General features: G+C 43.8%; 1 protein-coding gene across 2 annotated transcripts; it reads right to left on the bottom strand.

Moving 5' to 3' along the window:
- Positions 1 to 1,744: 1,744 nt before the first annotated feature.
- Positions 1,745 to 15,788, bottom strand: Fus (FUS RNA binding protein). Of its 2 annotated transcripts, none has more exons than XM_021167357.1 (15): positions 15,684 to 15,788; positions 13,724 to 13,748; positions 13,439 to 13,593; positions 11,503 to 11,647; positions 11,166 to 11,353; positions 10,704 to 10,920; positions 9,067 to 9,101; positions 7,583 to 7,615; positions 5,960 to 6,063; positions 5,019 to 5,148; positions 3,778 to 3,879; positions 3,527 to 3,650; positions 2,482 to 2,582; positions 2,214 to 2,358; positions 1,745 to 1,981 (listed from the first exon to the last, which is right to left on the bottom strand). In XM_021167357.1, the coding sequence occupies exons 1-15, from the start codon at positions 15,694 to 15,696 to the stop codon at positions 1,942 to 1,944; spliced, it is 1,557 nt and encodes a 518-aa protein (XP_021023016.1). In that variant the 5' UTR covers positions 15,697 to 15,788; the 3' UTR covers positions 1,745 to 1,941. The 2 variants fall into 2 exon arrangements, with proteins under 2 accessions (XP_021023016.1, XP_021023017.1); XM_021167358.1 differs by having other exon boundaries at positions 11,503 to 11,644.
- Between the last annotated feature and the right edge of the window lie 1,901 nt (positions 15,789 to 17,689).

Here is a 17,689-nt window from a genome sequence, read left to right as displayed (position 1 = left end):
TTACCAGCTAGCTACAGGTCTCAATGCTTCAGTTATCACCTTCTATACAAACGCAGAAATTCTGGACAAATCAGGTGCCTGTCTATAATCCCAGCAGTGGGAAAACTGGTAACTTCTGATTTTTGGTTTTAGCTGTCCTGCAACTAGCTAGGCTGACAGTGAACTGAGTTCAGCCTGCCTCTCAAGTGCTGAGAATAAAGGTATTCGCCACCATCCACCTAGGATTCATACTTTTAAAAAACTTTATGTGCTATGTACACCTCCATGCCAGAACAGGGCACAAGATCTCATAGATGATTGTGAATCACCCATGTGGTTGCTGCAAATTTAATTCAGGACTTCTGGAGTAATAGCTCTAACTGCTCAGCCATCTCTCCTAAGTCCCTGGATTATTTTCAAGGGCTCCTATAGCAGGCATGAAAAGGCAAGACTATCCCAAAAAAACACAACACAAAACCCATCTTTGCCCAGGCAGTTTTAACTGTGACTGTTCTTTGCAAGTGATAGTGTCACCTATAAATAGCAAGTTCATGCTAAAGAACCATGCAATTGGTTGGATGTGATGATACACCTCATCTTTAATTGGAGAAAAGTGAGACTTTATTTAAAGCATGTTACTTACATGCTGGGGGTTGGTGATACACACCTTTAATCCCAATACTATGGATGCAGAAGCAAACAGACCTCTGTTCAAGGCAAGCCTGGTCTATAAAGAAAAACCCTACCTCAAAAAAAAGCATGATACAAAAATAACAGCATGTTTCAGCTTACTGTTTGTGATACATTCTGAGACATGATGCCTGCCTATTTTGGGAAAATTGTCTTTTTGGAGGGGGGTTGCATGATTGCAGTCCATGTCGGCCTTGAACTTCTGATCCTCTTACCTCCACACCCAAGTACCAGAAATACAGAAATCCATAACCATGCTCAACTGGTTTGCCTTAGCTAGCTTTGGGACAGGGTATTACTATGTAGCTCAATCAAGCTGGAAGTTCTGCCTCCCCAGTGCTGGGATTACCAATGTTTTCAGTTCTACATACTAATTTGAATATTCAACAGATGTTGCTAAATCTGAGTTGTTGTTAAACATAACAAGCAAAAAGGCGTTACCACTCACTGGCTTCACCAGTTTCCCTTTATCATTCAACTTCCCTTAAAAGAACTGTAGCCAGGAAGGGCACACACCTTTAATCCTAGCACCCAGGAGGCAGTTTCAAGGTCAGGGCTATATTAATTTTCTATAATTCTATAATCTCAGCTGAAACCCAATGTTGAGTTCAAAGCATCAAATGTCAAATGACTTATAGACACAGCTGGATTTAGGCAAGATGTGATCCACTTAGACCTCTGTATGTATTGTCCTTTTCATGAGAAAATAGCAATTATTTTACTTTCCTAGAAACCACACAAGACAAATTGTCTTTTCTCTCCTGCATCAAGATTACTTTATCTGAGCCAGGCGTGATAGCACGTGCCTTTAATCCCAGCACTCGGGAGGCAGAGGCAGAGGCAGAGGCAGGTGGATTTCTGAGTCTGGTCTACAAAGTGAGTTCCAGGACAGTCAGGGCTACACAGAGAAACCCTGTCTCCGGGGGGAAAAAAAAAATTAACTTTATCTTACTTCCTGCTAGGTAGGAAAAAAAAATTATTCCAATTCTTGCTGTGCAACACATTTCTGGGGGAATACTGCCCCACATTAATAACATGGACCCATTCTTCAGAAAGTAAACTGGGGGAACCAGAATTTAACTAAAATGATGGTTTTTAATGGGAACCAGAGATATGGTTACAATTAGGGTAGTCTGACACACACACACACATACACACACAACCGCCCCACCCCCCCAAAAAAATATCCATGAGCGATCCTGAATTGTAAGTTTACAAAATAACAAGGGTAACACTGGGTACAGGAAGAGTTCCAGAACTTCAGGAGCCAGGCTAATATGGCCTCTCCCTGCGATCCTGTCTGTGCTCGCCCCTGAAAGAAAAAGTTATATGTTAGATTGATTGTTACTGAACTACCCTACCCATGCACAACCTTCAAGTCTCTGCTACCCAACAAATGACTTTAAAGCAAAACAGCCTCAAAGACTGGGTTCTGAACTTTTCCTCTTCCTTCCCAAAATGTAACCAGCTAAGCTGTCCTTTCCCAGGGAAACCTGATATCCTCATGATCTCTGACCAATTTTCTTGACTTTTGACTTACTCACCTGGAGTCCATCTTGCCAGGGCCAAAACCGCCTCTGTCCCCACCACCCCGGCCCCCTCTGAAGCCCCCACGGTCCCCTCCTCGGCCCCGGTAGCCGCCCCGGTCATATCCTCCTCTGCCACGTCGATCATCTCCATAGTTTCCCCCTAGAAAAAAAGTCATGTTATCATCTTCAATTCTTCTACCTTCCCTCTCTCCCATGACCTTTGCAAATCTCAAGTGTGGGGCTCTTTCTGGGCCTCTCAATTCCAGCTCTGCTCCCTTCTTACCCATATGAGAGCCTCCTGGTCCCCCTCCTGGGCCATCTGGCTTAGGTGCCTTACACTGGTTGCATTCATTTCTCCAGGAGAAGTTCATGTTCTCACAAGTACTAAAGAAATGAAAGGCAATTTGTAAGAGGTACAATTGAATTCACAAGACTTCAAGACCTGTTTCTCACCAAGAACCAAAACAAAAGTTATTATTAAACCTAAACAATTACCTTTCAACCTTCCACATTTTAGGTTAGCCACAGTTCAGCTGTCAACAAAGTTTCAGTAATTCATGTTTGAAATCAAGTCTTACTCCACTGTTATCTACACATGATCATCCATCACCTTTCTGTCCAGCACATCCATGCTACCTGCACTATCTACCCACTTCAAATCTGTTATAGGTCTCTTAGTATCTAGTATTTGCAGTTTGAATGGCAATTGGAGGCTTAAACTCATGTTTGAGTACTGGGTTCCCAGGTGGTAAGGATTAGGAGGTGGGCTAGGGGGCTGACTTCAAAAGCCCAGTTCTCTCTCCTCAGTTACTGCCTCAAGATGAGTTGTCAGCTATTACCCCATGCGTGGCTGCCTGCTCAGCTCCATTCTCCCAACCACTAAGGTCATGGACTCTAACCCCCTGAAACTGAGCCCCAAGTTAAACACTATCTCTAAGTTGCTTTGGTCATGATGTTTTATCATGGCAATGGGAAATTAACTAAAAACCAGGTGTTTGGGGCACAAGCCTTTAATCCCAGCACTTTAGGAGGTAGAGACAGGTGTATATATTAAGTTTCAGGCCAGCTGGGTCAGGACCACAAAGGGAAACTGTCTTTAAAAAAAGACAAATAGGGTTCTGTACTCCCCTAAACCTCTAGACATGCACTTGAAAAGATAGTATGTCCAAAGACTAAAAACTGGCCTTCCTAGGTAAACTATCATGTCAATCTTCCATTGACAACATGACTTTGACACTCAGTAATTAAAAGGGAAAAAAAAAAAAACTTCCAAACACTTAAAATATTAACACCACACAAGAACTTTTTAAGAAAAGCAAAATACTCACGGATTAGGACACTTCCAGTCTCCAGCTCGTTGCTGTCCTCCACCTCCACCACCTCCACTGGGGAATCCTCCTCGGCCACCACCACCACTGCCACCTCCTCCATAGCCTCCACGGCCCATGGGTCCTAGTACACATGCAATCATTAACCATTTCCTTAGTTTGGTTAGCCTACCTCTTCCATAAAACTTATTTTCACCATCTTCTACATTGTGTTCCATAACCTCTTTACACCAGAATAATGTAAGACTCACCTCCTCGCCCTCGGCCTCCACGACCATTTCCACCACCCCGGTTGAAGTCAGCTCGGCGGGTAGCAAATGAAACTTTAATAGGATTCCCAGAGAATTCTTTACCTAAAGAAGTAACAGTGGGTGATTTAACCCAAATGAAGTATGTTTGATAACTTTTGTGGAAACTTACTATTTGTTTGTTTGGGACAGGGTTTCACTATGTAGCCCTGGCTGTCATGAAACTCACTTATTTGAGCTGACCTCAAACTCAGAGGTCCACCTCCCCCTGCCTCTCAAGGGCTGGAATTAAAGGCACACATCACCATGCCCAGCTTCAGTCTAACTTTTATTATTTTCTTTATTTTCATTTCAAATATTACCCCCTTTCCTAGTTTCCCCTCCGAAAATGCCCTAGCCCTTCCCCCTCCCCAACAACCCACCCACTCCCGCTTCCTGGCCCAGGCATTCCCCTATACTGGGGCATAAAACCTTCACAGGATCAAGAGCCTCTCCTCCCATTGATGACTGACTAGGCCATCCTCAGCTACATATGCAGCTGGAGGCATGAGTCTCTCTGTGTGTTTTCTTTGATTGGTGGTTTAGCCTCAGGGAGCTCTGGGGGTACTGGTTAGCTCATGTTCCTCCTAAGGGGCTAATTTAACTTTTAAAAGTGAGAATTGTTTTTTACAAATAGCTATAAAGGTTTTGGAGCGGTCAGTGGTGGCACATGCCTTCAATCCTAGCACTCAAGAGGCAGATCTCTAGTTTAAGACCAGCCAAGGCTAGACCTTGTCTCAAAAGACGGGGTGGGGAGAGAGGAGGGCTGTAAAAGCAGTGTAATATGGAAGGGTCTGATTTAGTGATGATCCACGTTCAATCCCATGAGCCCACATGGTAAAGGAATTTACCCCAGATGGTTTGCTACTTATGCCATGGCGTGTACACGCCCACCCATGTACACAATAAATGCTGAGACCTGCAGATCCAAAACACTTAGATCCAAAAGATCTAAACTGTCTTCTTGGAAAGATGTATACAATACTAATGGGACGTGAACAAAAATGAAACCACACCAAGATGGCTCAGCAGGTAAAGGTGCTTGATGACAAGCCTGACCACTCCCTATGAACCACTTAAAAGAACTGTACCTGCAAGTCCTTGTCTGAACATCAAACGTCTTTCCATACACAATTTAAAAAAAAAAAAAACAAAATGGAACCTGCTTCCCTAACCCAACAGCCCACCCTCGTTTTGATACATACCATCAAACCAGTCGATAGCTGCTTTAGCAGAAGGTGGGTCATCAAACGAAACTGTTGCCTCACCCTTCAACTTGCCAGTTTCCCTGTCTGTGTACAAATTAATCATAGGCTGTCCAGTTTTCTTGTTTGTCTGAACAACAAAAAAAAATTACCAATTTTTAGATGACACATGCAAGTCTTGGCCTAGTACTTGTATATAGCCTACATACAATTCACTGTACTCCCTTTAATATCTCCATAGGCTATGGATGTACTCAGTGGATACAGTACTTTCTCTGCCACAATTCATAGGGCTCAATCTCCAACAAGGCACCAAAACTTCACAGTACTTACAATGATACCTAAATAGCAATGTTGTGTAGTTGTTTTGTTATACTGTTTTAATCTGGACAAGTTGAAATTAAACACACCTGATCTAAAGTTAGTTCTATCTACAAATGCAGAGCCTGTAGAACCCAAACCTCCATCTTCCCCTAACACTCATTACAAACTTTGGCTCCTCTCTTCCCCATTACTCCTCCTGTCCTGTGACTTGATTAAATCTAGCCCTGGTTTACACTGTCTTTGAGCAAGTTCTTCATCAGATGTTATCTTTCTGTGGTTTCTTCTTAAAAAGCAACAACCATTGGTTTTGCTAGCTATAAGAGGAATACACTTAAAATCCCAACATTCCATTGAATTTTATTTTTTGAGACAGTCATACAAAATTCTAGCTATTCTGGACCTCATATAGACCAGGCTAGTCACGAACCTAAATCAGAGATCATCTGTCTCTGCTGGGAACAGATTAAATATATTTTTGAAAAAAGGATTGTACTCTAATCTCAAAAAAATGCCAAAGCTTGTTTTTACTACTGAGAATCACTAAGACTTGTTTCTAATGGCATGAAGTCTAAGAGCCTATGTACAGTTAAGAGAAGTACCTACTCTTTATCAAGTACCTTAATAATTCCAATCTGCTTGAAGTAATCAGCCACAGATTCAATTGTAACATTCTCGCCTAGGCCTTGCACGAAGATGGTATTGTTGTCTGAATTATCCTGTTCTGCTTGTTCAACGACACATTAAAAAAAAAAAAAAGGTTTGAAGAACAAACAAAGACAAAAGTTAGCCAGGTATACCAACCGTATATATGTACTTTTAAAGCTTTCAAGAAAAATGCTCAGGATTCTTACCAGTTACACAGTATCTTATTGGATAATCAAAAACAATCCATATTTAAATATTATCTACTTCCTTCAAAAATTTTTACAATTACTCTCATTACTGTCCTTGAAACACCAACACCCAATATAAAAACCAGTTTCCAAACTTTCATTTCTAGATTCCTTAGTTTAAAAAAAATCTTTTTATGCCAGGGCATCGTGGAATGAACACTCCTTTAATATCAGCACTCTGGATGCAGAGACAAGTGGATCTCTGAATTTTTTTTAAAAAAATTAATTCTGTATGTGAGTACATTGCTGTCTTCACACACATCAGAAGAGGGCATCAGATCCCATTACAGATGGTTGTGAGCCACCATGTGGTTGCTGGGATTAGACCTCAGGAAGAGCAGTCACTGTTCTTAACCGCTGAGCCATCTCTCCAGCCCCAGATTTCTGAATTCTAAAAACAGCCTGGTCTACATAGTTTCAAGACAGCCAAGGCTATGTAGAGATCCTGCCTCAAAATAATTAAGTAGATGACTTTAACTAAAAATCAAAAGAAAGGGGCTGGTGAGATGGCTCAGTGGGTAAGAGCACCCGACTGCTCTTCCAAAGGTCCAGAGTTCAAATCCCAGCAACCACATGGTGGCTCACAACCATCCGTAACGAGATCTGGCGCCCTCTTCTGGAGTGTCTGAAGACAGCTACAGTGTACTTACATATAATAAATGAATAAATCTTTAAAAAAAAAAAAATCAAAAGAAAGAATTGAGACCAATTTCACATTCAAATGTAGTATAGCAATAGGAATATAATCAAAAAACATCGAGTAAAGTGGTTCCCTTACATTTCCTTCAGTCTGGTCTTTTTATCCACCTAATGTTACTCAACAGTTTACATGTGTGCATTTGTTTTGGTTTTTAAAACTGAGTTTAGTTTCTCTGTATAGCCCAGGCTGTCGTGGAACTAGGTCTGTAGAGCAGGATGGCCTAGATACGAACTCAAGAGATCATCGTGCTAGGAATAAAGGTATGAAACATTATGTCTGTCCCGGCAGTGGTGGTGCGTGCCATTAATCCCAGCACCTGGGAGGCAGAGGCAGGTGGATTTCTGAGTCATACAGAGAAACCAATCTCAAAAAAACCAAAAAAACAAAAAATAAAATAAAAAATTGTCTGAGTTAGTTATTTGTGGACTTTAAAACACCATCAACTTTAAAAGAACAGCTCTCAAGCAAGACCCACGACGTACTAGAAATAATAAATACCAAACTCTGAAGTCTAAACTTCCAGATCCAGTGTTTCTAGTATTTATACAGCCCCTCCTGTCACTCTCCACTTTTGCAGTATTTTTTGTTTCAAAGAAAGTCCAAGTGAATACAAAACCCATCTAAGTGAATACAAACCCATGGCTTACCAGAATCGTGACGAGATCCTTGATCCCGAGGACCTTAGTTACATGAAAAAAAAAAGAAAACAAAAACAAGGAAAAGGAGCCATTAGCTAACAGGAAAGGACAGATAAGGCAATAAATTAACATCAAATGCAAATTCTTGGAATGTATTAGGTAATTGCTTCCAGCCTCTCTCCAAACCCTATCCTGAGGCCTTCCCAGTGGAGAAAATTCTAGAAGGAGACAAGGGCCTCTTTCTTAAGATCTGCTACTTTGACTCCCCATAGATAATGCCACACACTTCAAGAAAATGCTGTTTTCCCCCAGCTAAGGCTGGGAAATGTCCTCAGCACAGATGGGGGTAGGGACATTAGGAATTCTTTTAAATTAACCAACCAACTCATACATAACTTGGCCCTGTTCTCTCACAAGAGAAGAAGGATAAGCTCAACACCAGCAATGTGAAGTGCATCCATCCAGTTTCTCCAAACTTTTACACCAAAGACAACCCTTGTAGAACAATTTTTAATTTCATCTTGAAAACCATTCTTAACCATGTTGTTTCCCCAAAGCAACATGAAAATAAGAAACATACATAGTAGCTACTATTGTATTTTAAAAGCATGTCCCAGGGAACAGACCAGAAGTGTTTTCATAATACAGCCTATTATTTTTCCAGACACCATCTTTAACCAATGTTTATCTAAATTCACCATATAAAAATATTGTACCTGTACACAATGACACCTAAGTCATGAACCCAAGCCTTTGGCTTTAAGTGTTTTTAGACAAATCAAGAAACCATTTTGTTTAACAAACCAGAAAAGTTCCAGCTTACTAGGAGACTTCTCAAATTTGCCATTTTTTTCCATGAATTCAAGTTTGTGCTGTGTAAAACCTCGTTATTTCCCATGAGCAATACACTCAAGACCTTTCTTGTAGTCCACACCTTCCTTCCCAGATCTAGTTCCTATATATTTGTCTGAGTACATATTTAGAATTGCATTGACATCACTATTTAATATAAATATATATACACCAACTTTACCATCTTCAGATCAGGGCACTATTTCATGTCCCTCTCCCTAAATTAAAACATTTGGGAGATTATACATACACACACACACGCACACACACCTTGGACACACTGATCAAAAGGATCCTAAAGCCAAGTTGGCACCACATGTTCCAGAACATTCCCCAGTTGCCCATGATGGTGTGGTCACTAAGTGCTAGATGTGGCAACACCCACCAAGAGGCCTACTAAATAATACTATTAACTTGTATAAAACCAATTTAGTAACATAACAGACTGCCAAGAGCTTATCCCTGCTGGCCTCCAGGTTAGCACACATCTGGCAGCAGGAGGCATTCTACCCCACCCCTTCTGGAGGTGGCTACAGACACTTTAGAAACCTTTGACACTTAACACGCTAAGACATCTGCAAATGAACAATCAGACAAAGCATTGCTGGGAGTTGGGAATTTTGGAAACTCTGTTCACTTACCACCAAATTTATTGAAGCCACCACGGTCACTTCCGCTGGAGAAGACAAGTTAGAAGAAAGGACATGAAGCTTCCAACGGCTACAAAAGGGTTGGTTTTTTTGGTTTTTTTTTTTTTTTGGGTTTTGTTTTAATATTCCCCAAACATGGATTGTTTTGGGAAAAAGATTCAAGTGGCTACTAAAATATACCTTCCTGACCACCCTTGTCTGACCTTTGAGCTTATCACACACACGTGTGCAATTTCTCAGACACAGTTAAGGATTTTACTTTAAAAAGTTTTATCTATATCCTCTGGAAAAAAAAAAAAAGCTCATTTTCCTTGGTTGTTCTTCTGACGTAGATGTTTTTTCCTCTTGTATCAAGTGGTGGACAACCCAGCAGTTGGTTTAAAAGATCTACCCCAAATTTCCCAGAAGACATTTCACACCAGGCCCTGAGATAGCCCTGAACACGTGATTTTTCATTGTTGTTTTGTGGATTTTGCTTTGAAAGCAGCAAACAGACCCAACCCCGTTCCATAAAAAGTCATAACCAAAGGCAATTTCCCCTTAGAGCAAGACAAACTCAGCTAAGCCCTACCCTAACTACTGAGCTGTTTTTAAATCACCCTTCACCCCCGGGGTCACCCCTTCTACACTGTGAGAAGAGCGGAGTATTTTGCAATGTCACCTTTCATACCTGTGGCACATAAAATGCAGAGCAAGTTAACAGTCACATAACAGTTGTTTTTCTTTTTAAAGTTTTGCATTAAACACACGCACACAACAAGAGTTTTTCATAGTTTTGCATGGTTTTGAGAATGCCCCCACCCACCTCTGAATACTTACCATGTACAAACTACCTACTTTCTTCAAAAAACCTTTCTTCAAAAAAAGAAATACCACTGACATTTTCCCCTTTCAAGGGAAACAAGGTCCCTTCAAAGTCACCAACAGACTTGACAAACTGTTTTAACATCAAATCTAAGGTTTTACTTCAACTAGAAGAAATACGGTTGGACAAGTTGATTTGATGTTTGACCAAGAAAAGGTAAACAGTGGAATGAGAAAGCAGAATACCACTGTAAAGTGCATTTTACCCTGCACACTTCAGTCAGAAGACCCCATAAATGAACCAAGTCACACACAGTCATAGTCAAATTAGTGCAAATCAGGCTCATGATTCAAGTAACTACAGAATATAGATGAGTAAATAGCCAATTCCTAGAAGCTGAGGTCAAGTTAGCCATTACCAACTCCCTTGGAAGACACATGGGAATACACAGAACAAGTGTCCCTATTATTTCCCAGGAATAGAATAGGTTTCCCCTGCAAACAAGTCTTTACTCCCAAGTTTCTTGCCTGAGTTAACAATGACTTCAATCCATATGTATCTGTGTATATTCTTTTTCTTTGGAAATAAATACACCAATACCCAAATCTCTACTCAAGAGCTATAAATGAAATTTTTGGCTCCCAAGTTCTCACAAAAACGTAATAGGAATGAATGAATATACAAAGAAACACTACTGGCCACAAACTGAAGCCCTTACATAATGCCCAGAGAACAATACTAACCATGCACTAGGGATTGACTTCAAAGGAAATCCATGCAACATTCCCCACTGAAGGTACTCCCTGGCTTATGAGACACCTACCCCATGCCGCCTCTGCCTCCTCGGCCACCTCCACGGCCTCTGGGTTCATAGCCACCACTGCTTCGGTTGTAACCACCTCCACCGCCCCTGCCACGGCCCCCACGATCCTGCTGGCCTCCCCCGTAGCCACCACCGCCGCCACCACTCTGGTCCTGATTGCCATAACCGCCACCGCCACCGCCGCCACTCATAGAGGACTGATCTTGGCCATAGTTGCCTGTAAGGAAAACAAAGAATCCTTTTTAATGTGAAGAGGGGTGCTTAGTAGTCATGTATGCTTAGCATACACAAATTTGTTTCAGTTCTCAGCAACAAAAGTGAAGGGATGTGAAGCATCATGGAAAGGGTCAATGGTACCACTAAAAGGACAGTAAACATTAGGGACCAAGTAAACAAGAAAGCCACTATTTTAGGACATGAGCAAGTTTGGAGAAGAAGATAGAACTAAAGCTACTTCCTCACCTCCACCACCCCCTCCACCACCTCCACTGCTGCTGTTGTACTGGTTCTGTTGTCCATAACCCTGAGGTGGGTTATAGGAGCTTTGTTGTTGTCCATAGCTTTGTTGCTGTCCACCATAGCCAGACTGTTGACCATAACCTCCACTCTGGGGTTGCCCATAGCTGCTGCTCTGAGAACTGCCACCATAACTAAATGGAAAACAATGAAAACCAGAATTAGGATTTGTAAAATGCCAAAGTGCTTGCTTTACTTTTAGTCCATTCCCTCTCATTACCCATCCGAGACCCAGCAGCTCACCGACTCTTTCTGGCCTTTCCCCTCTCCTATACCACCTTACCTTCCTGAGGTGCTGCTAGGAGCTGGCTGTTGGCCATAGCCAGGGTAGGACGACTGCTGCCCATAAGAAGATTGGGAACTTTGGCTGCTGCCATAGCCTCCAGTGGAACCATATCCCTGGGGAGCTGACTGAGTTCCATAGCCTGCTACAAAGAAAAAAGTTATAAGTACAATTAAAAAAAAAAGAACCAGGTATGTAGTGCTCATTTTTAATCCTAGCATTTGGGAGACAGAAGATCTCTGTTCAGTGTGAGGCCAAACTGGTCTACATATCCAGTTCAGGTCAAACACAGCTACTTAGTGAGAAAGGGGGAGACAGGGAAAGAATTAGATTGGAAAAAAAAAAAATACACTTCCTGATTTTTAAAAATTTGTTAATCTTGAAACAAATCTAGCCCAGTGTTTCATGGTGATCTTCAAAATCAGGAAGCCATCTCAAGCAAAAGGGGAGTGAGATGGAGATGTAGCTCAGCTGACCGTGTTTACTTATCATACATACAAGTTCATTTGATCTTCAACAAACCAAGTATTAAAAAAAAAAAAATAGCCAGGTGTGGTGGCACACGCCTGTAATACCAGCACTTGGGAGGCAGAGACAGGCGGATTTATGAGTTTGAGGCCAGCCTGGTCTACAAAGTGAGTTCCAGGACAGTCAGGGCTACACAGAAACACTGTCTCAAAAAAAAAAAACAAGTATTGTGATAAGTGTTTTTGCTCCCAACACTCGGAGGCAGGAAAATCAGAAGGCTCAAGACCATCCTCAAATATATAGGCAAGTATCTGGCCAGTCTCAGCTGCTAGGTCATCTCTGCACCCACCCACCCACCCACCCAATCCTTTATGACAGGTCTCACAGAATTCAAGCTGCCTCGACTTCTAAATCAGTGGTTCTCAACCTGTCAAGTGACACCTCTTTCTTTGAACATATCTGTTACCATGAACAGTATATAAAGTAGCACGGAAAAGAATCTTATAGTTGGGGGTCACACAACATGCGGAATTGTATTAAAGGGTTACAGCTAATTCCATCTAATGGAAGGTTGAGAACCAGTCCTAAATGAACAAGACCTTGACTCTCCACCTCCACATCCCAGGTACTGAGATTACAGCAGCATTCCACATCTTCAATTTCACTAATATCACTGTTTTAATAAAGGTTCAATTCCATTCTATCTGTCCTAAATCTAGGCACCTGTGCCACTAATCGTAACACAAAAGATTCCTACAAACTGCATTTTAATCTGTTTTTGTTTTTTCAAGACAGGGTTTCTGTGTAGCCCTTGGCTGTCCTGGAACTCACCTTGTAGATCAGGCTGGTCTCCAACTCAAGATTCAAGAAGAGATCCACTAGCCTCTGCCTCCCAGAATGCTGGAACTAAAGGTGTGTGTGCCACCACTCCTAGCCCTAACTACATTTTAAATGTAGCTAATATGGACAGTAAAATGTTTTGCCCTTGTGAGGTAAAAATGGCACTACCTCAGCCGGGCGTGGTGGCGCACGCCTTTAATCCCAGCACTCGGGAGGCAGAGACAGGCGGATTTCTGAGTTCTAGGCCAGCCTGGTCTACAAAGTGAGTTCCAGGACAGTCAGGGCTACACAGAGAAACCCTGTCTCAAAAAAAAAAAAAAAAAAAAAAAAAAATGGCACCACCTCTGTGAATCACAGATTGTCAGCCAACTTCAAGAATTCCCAAACAGACCATTTCCTTCCCATCCATCATCCTAAACTGGTTCTCTCTTTAGCAAACTTGCTTCTTCACAAAAAATAGTAAGCAGGGAGAAAATAGTCCAATATAGAATCAATTACAAACCAGTATTTTGTTTGAAAAGACTGACTACAAAACTTTAGGGGAAAGGTGGGAATTTCAGTATTGTTCAGGTTTAAGAAAAGTTAACATCCATAAAGAAATGAAGATGTGTTCTACTAAGAAACTCACTGTTTTGGGTCTGTCCATAAGAAGATCCATAGCTGCTCTGGCCGTATCCTGAAGTGTCAGCTGATTGGCCATAACCACTGTAACTCTGTTGGCCATAGGGCTGATTGCTCTGTTGGGAGTAGCCCTGCCCAGGCTGGGTAGGATAGGCCCCATAGCTAGAAGAAAACAGACCAGTAATCTTCAACTGAAAGAATAAGAACAAAAGCATACAAAAATACATAAAACTCAAGTTAGATTAATCACCCTTGCTGTCTTCTAGCTCCAGACCAGAAACAGTATACTCACCTTTGAGTTGCTTGTTGGGTATAGTCTGTAAAAGATGGGAGAGAAAAAGGTCTTAATTTTAGTTAAGAATGGAATAGAAATAAATTCTTCAACTTTTGTACTAGGCACCCCAGATGAAACAAATCTACAAAAACATTGCAAAAACAGGCCTAAGTTAATTCCTCATGAGACAAAATGGCCAAGTTTTATTACAAAAAGCAAAGAAAGCACAAATTTCTAGAAACCAGTAAGTCTTAGAATTTTGTTCTGGGTAGAACCCAGGGCTTGCTTGGGTCCCGCTAAATAAGCGACCACTGAACATCACAGCCACAGAGCTCTGTGGATGGACTGGTTCTCTATCTTGAGGCAGGGTTTCTCTGCAGAGCCCCAGTTGTACCATAACTCGCTCTGTAGACCGGGATGGCCTCCAATTTAATACATACAAAGGTCCATCTGCCTCTGCCTCCCAAATGCTGGGATTAAAGATGTCCAAATAGCCAGGTGTGGTGGCGCACGCCTCTAGTCCCAGCACTTGGGAGGCAGAGGCAGGTGAATTTGAGTTCGAGGCCAGCCTGGTCTACAGAGGGAGTTCCAGGACAGTCAGGGCTATACAGAGAAACCCTGTCTCGAAAATAAGTCCAACATCATGTCCTTTTTGCCTTTTTGTTTTGTTTTTTGATACAGAAGTCTTGATTATGTATCTATCCCAGAATTCAGTATGTAGACCACCTCGAACTCACATAGATCTGCCTACTTCTACCTCTTAGTCCTGAAATTAAAGGTGTGTGCCACCAAACCTGGCTCAATCTTTAAAAAAAAAAAAAAAAAAAAAAAAAAAAACCTCAAAATACAGATCATCCCTGAAGTTTAAAAATCCTTTTGACTTGTTGCAGTCTTTCCAAGGCCTGCAACACACGCCACCATTTTGTATCTTCACAGCAGCTCTGTATACAGGAAAGGTGGTATAACCGGATGTCAAGATTAACTTTGACAGCGCTATTACACAGTGGAGTTTTACAGTGGAGTTCAAGCCCAAGGAAGCAGCTAAAAGAATGGGACTCTCCAACCCCCAAATGGCATGGTGCTCTCTCAAGGTTCCCGAAGTGTGGCTCCAAATAACTGAGCTCCCGCCTACCATGCGCACCCAAAGCAGACAGCACTTTCAACAATCTGCCGGAAACCCAAGCTCTACCCCCGCACTGGGGCAAAACTGACAGCGAAAGGGTGTGGTCTCGGAGAGCGACTCCTCTGATTTCTTTCCTGCCTCAGGAAAACTCAACTCTGAAGTGGGAAACCCAGGCCGGGGTCTCTTGACTCCGTTGGTCATCCCCCTGAGGTCCTCCCAATCCCACGGACACGCGAGGCAGCCATGAGCTTCCGCTCCCGCTGGGCGGCCACGGAGGCGGGAAGAGAAGGCCCCGCCCCTTCCCAAGAGACCCAGTAAGCAGGGCGAGGCCAGCATCGGACCACAAGTCTTTCGCCGAGGGTCTCGCGACAAAAAAAAAAAGGCAAAAAAAAAAAAAAAAAAAAAAAACCCGACCAACTCCTGGCGGGAGAGGGGGAGGGGGGCCGCGGCGAGAAGGGGGAGGGGCCAGAGGAGCGCGTGCGCGCACCAAGTGCCCGGATGCAGCACTGCGACAAAGCGAGGCCGGGAACCGAGGGAGGGGGTGGGGCGAGGCTGCGGTGACCCAGAGCTCCCTCACCCCGGTCACCCCACGTCGCCAGGCAGCGTCTCTCTCAACACTCGACCCAAGTGACCGGGCCAGATGAGAAAGCCCACGGTCTCCGCGCCAAAGGCGCCAGGGGAGCCAAACAAAATGGCGACACCGCCCTCCCCTTCCCTCCACCCGCCGCTTCCCGCCAGAGGTGCGGGAGCCCACACTCGCCCACCACCGCAGGCCCAGCGGAAAGCCGAAAGGCTTGCTGCGAGGAAACGAGGCCTCGCAGGGACGCGCCGTCGCCGCCTCGCGCTCCCACATACCGTTTGAAGCCATGTCCGCGCACGCGCGCAGCGCAGGCCGCCAAGCAACAGAGTTCCAGACGACCGCGAAGCGACGCCGCGAGGACTGAGCGGCCCCGCCTCCCGCGCCCGCCTTAAGTACGCCTGCCGCCTACGCGCCACCCGGACGTACCAAGTGGAGCAGCGCGAGGGGGAGGCACGCCCAGGTCCCCACCCCTCCCCGGGGATACGGAGAGCCCAGGAAGACAAGAGGGAAAACGAACTCGCTTCGTACCCAAACACTCGCACGCAACACTCGCACGCGCTTTCTCTTTGCGGCCGTTGGCTCTCGTCCGTCGCCCGGGGATCGCCTCCGACACTCCTCTACCCCTCTGGAGGCAGAATGGTATGACCCGGCCTCCCGCTAGGGGCGGGGCCAGGGCCCTGCGCCCGAGAGCGGAACTGTGTAGTCAAGGCCTGGAGTCTCCGGGTGTGGGAACCGAAATCCTTCCGACCTGCCCCGCGGCTGGGCCCCACTTTCACTGGGGAAGATGCAGCATGCTTTCGCTTGCCCTGGCCTAGCAACTGACTCAAACGCAGTGTCGCTCTGCCTTTGACTCCACATTCTCTCCTGACAGACAGCACACTGATCAGTCTCGTTTTTCACTTAGGAATGCCTCAGCTTGCTGCTCTTTAGACCTTAACAAGATTTATAGATTGTGACGTTTAACCTGGAAGGAGATGAGCTTTAGTCTGGACCCTATGGCCCCTAGGCTGGTTCAACAATAACGCATATGTATACAACTTAAGAGGCTTCAAACCCACAATTAACCCCCCCGCCTTTTTTTTTAATTTGGCCTCTCAGTGCCGCTCAGTTGATCTCGAATCCTTGATTCTATTTGCCTTAGCCCTGTGCATTCTGGAATTACAGTCGTCCTGGTTTTCCCCCCATCATCATCTTGTAAAGAAATCTGAGGAATGTAGCTTAATGATACAGCGATCGCTTAGCCTGTGCATGACCCTGCGTACATCTCCAGTCCCGGAGCTAGGCAGAGGTGGAGGGAGATGGATCTTAGAGCAGTGAGCAACTAGACTAAGAACGTGAATGAGTACGAGGCAGTTCAGGGTCAGACCTTCTGATCTTTAAAGTCTAAGTCTGGGGAACTACAAAATGCTTCTTGGTTACAGGAAATGATTGAAAGCATTTAAAGGCATGTACACTTTTTGTCAGTTCAAGGACAAAACGAAATTCAAGGGGGTCGGAGAGACAGCTGCTCTAGAGAAAACACAGGTTCAATTCCTAGTACCCGAATGTGGGCAAACAACCAACTGTAAATCCAATACCAGGGACTCTGGGATCCCAGAGATCAGGTAATTCATTTTGCAATGAGTAGGTTAGGATGGGTCTGAGGAAATGACATTTCTACTGTGAGTTTACGTAGTGGATAAGAACAAAAAGGACCAAGCTTGACTGAGAACCTGCTCTGTGAAGCCACTTTAGCTGTATCCTGAGAGGAAGCATTGGAGAAAATATAGACATTGTCCTCCTCTTAGGAACCCTCGCTGGCCCGCCCACAGAACAGTGTGGAGAGATGGTGAGAAGCAGGTCGGGGACAGGCAGGGAGGCCTCCTCTAGACTGCAGCTTGTCTGAAGATTGCCTTCCTTCTGGATGCAAGGAAAAAATAGGGATTGGATTTTACTCAGCCATGTGAAGGCCCTACAGTCAGTATTGGACAGTCCTATCTCATGTCAATCAAAAGAAGAATAAGTCAGATGTAATGGCTCAGTAGGAGGCTGAAGTAGGAAGCCTGCCATGAGTTCAAGCCCAGTTTAGACCTTAAAGTGAGTTCTACCCAGCCTAGGTTAGTGTAAGATCCTTAAATATGTATACATACATATATATATATATATATATATATATATATATGAGAAAGAGAGCACACTGTAGATTTTATTATGTGATTTTTTTCATTTGTAAACCACCTTTGGGGAGGGGGGAGACAGAGTTTCTCAGTGTAGCCCTGTCTATCCGAGAACTCTGTTAGAA

Source organism: Mus caroli, chromosome 7, assembly GCF_900094665.2.
Source record: "Mus caroli chromosome 7, CAROLI_EIJ_v1.1, whole genome shotgun sequence".
NCBI classification, from domain to species: Eukaryota; Metazoa; Chordata; class Mammalia; order Rodentia; family Muridae; genus Mus; species Mus caroli.
The sequence above is the reverse complement of the archived record's forward strand: the minus strand, read 5'-3'. Positions and strand labels throughout refer to the sequence as shown.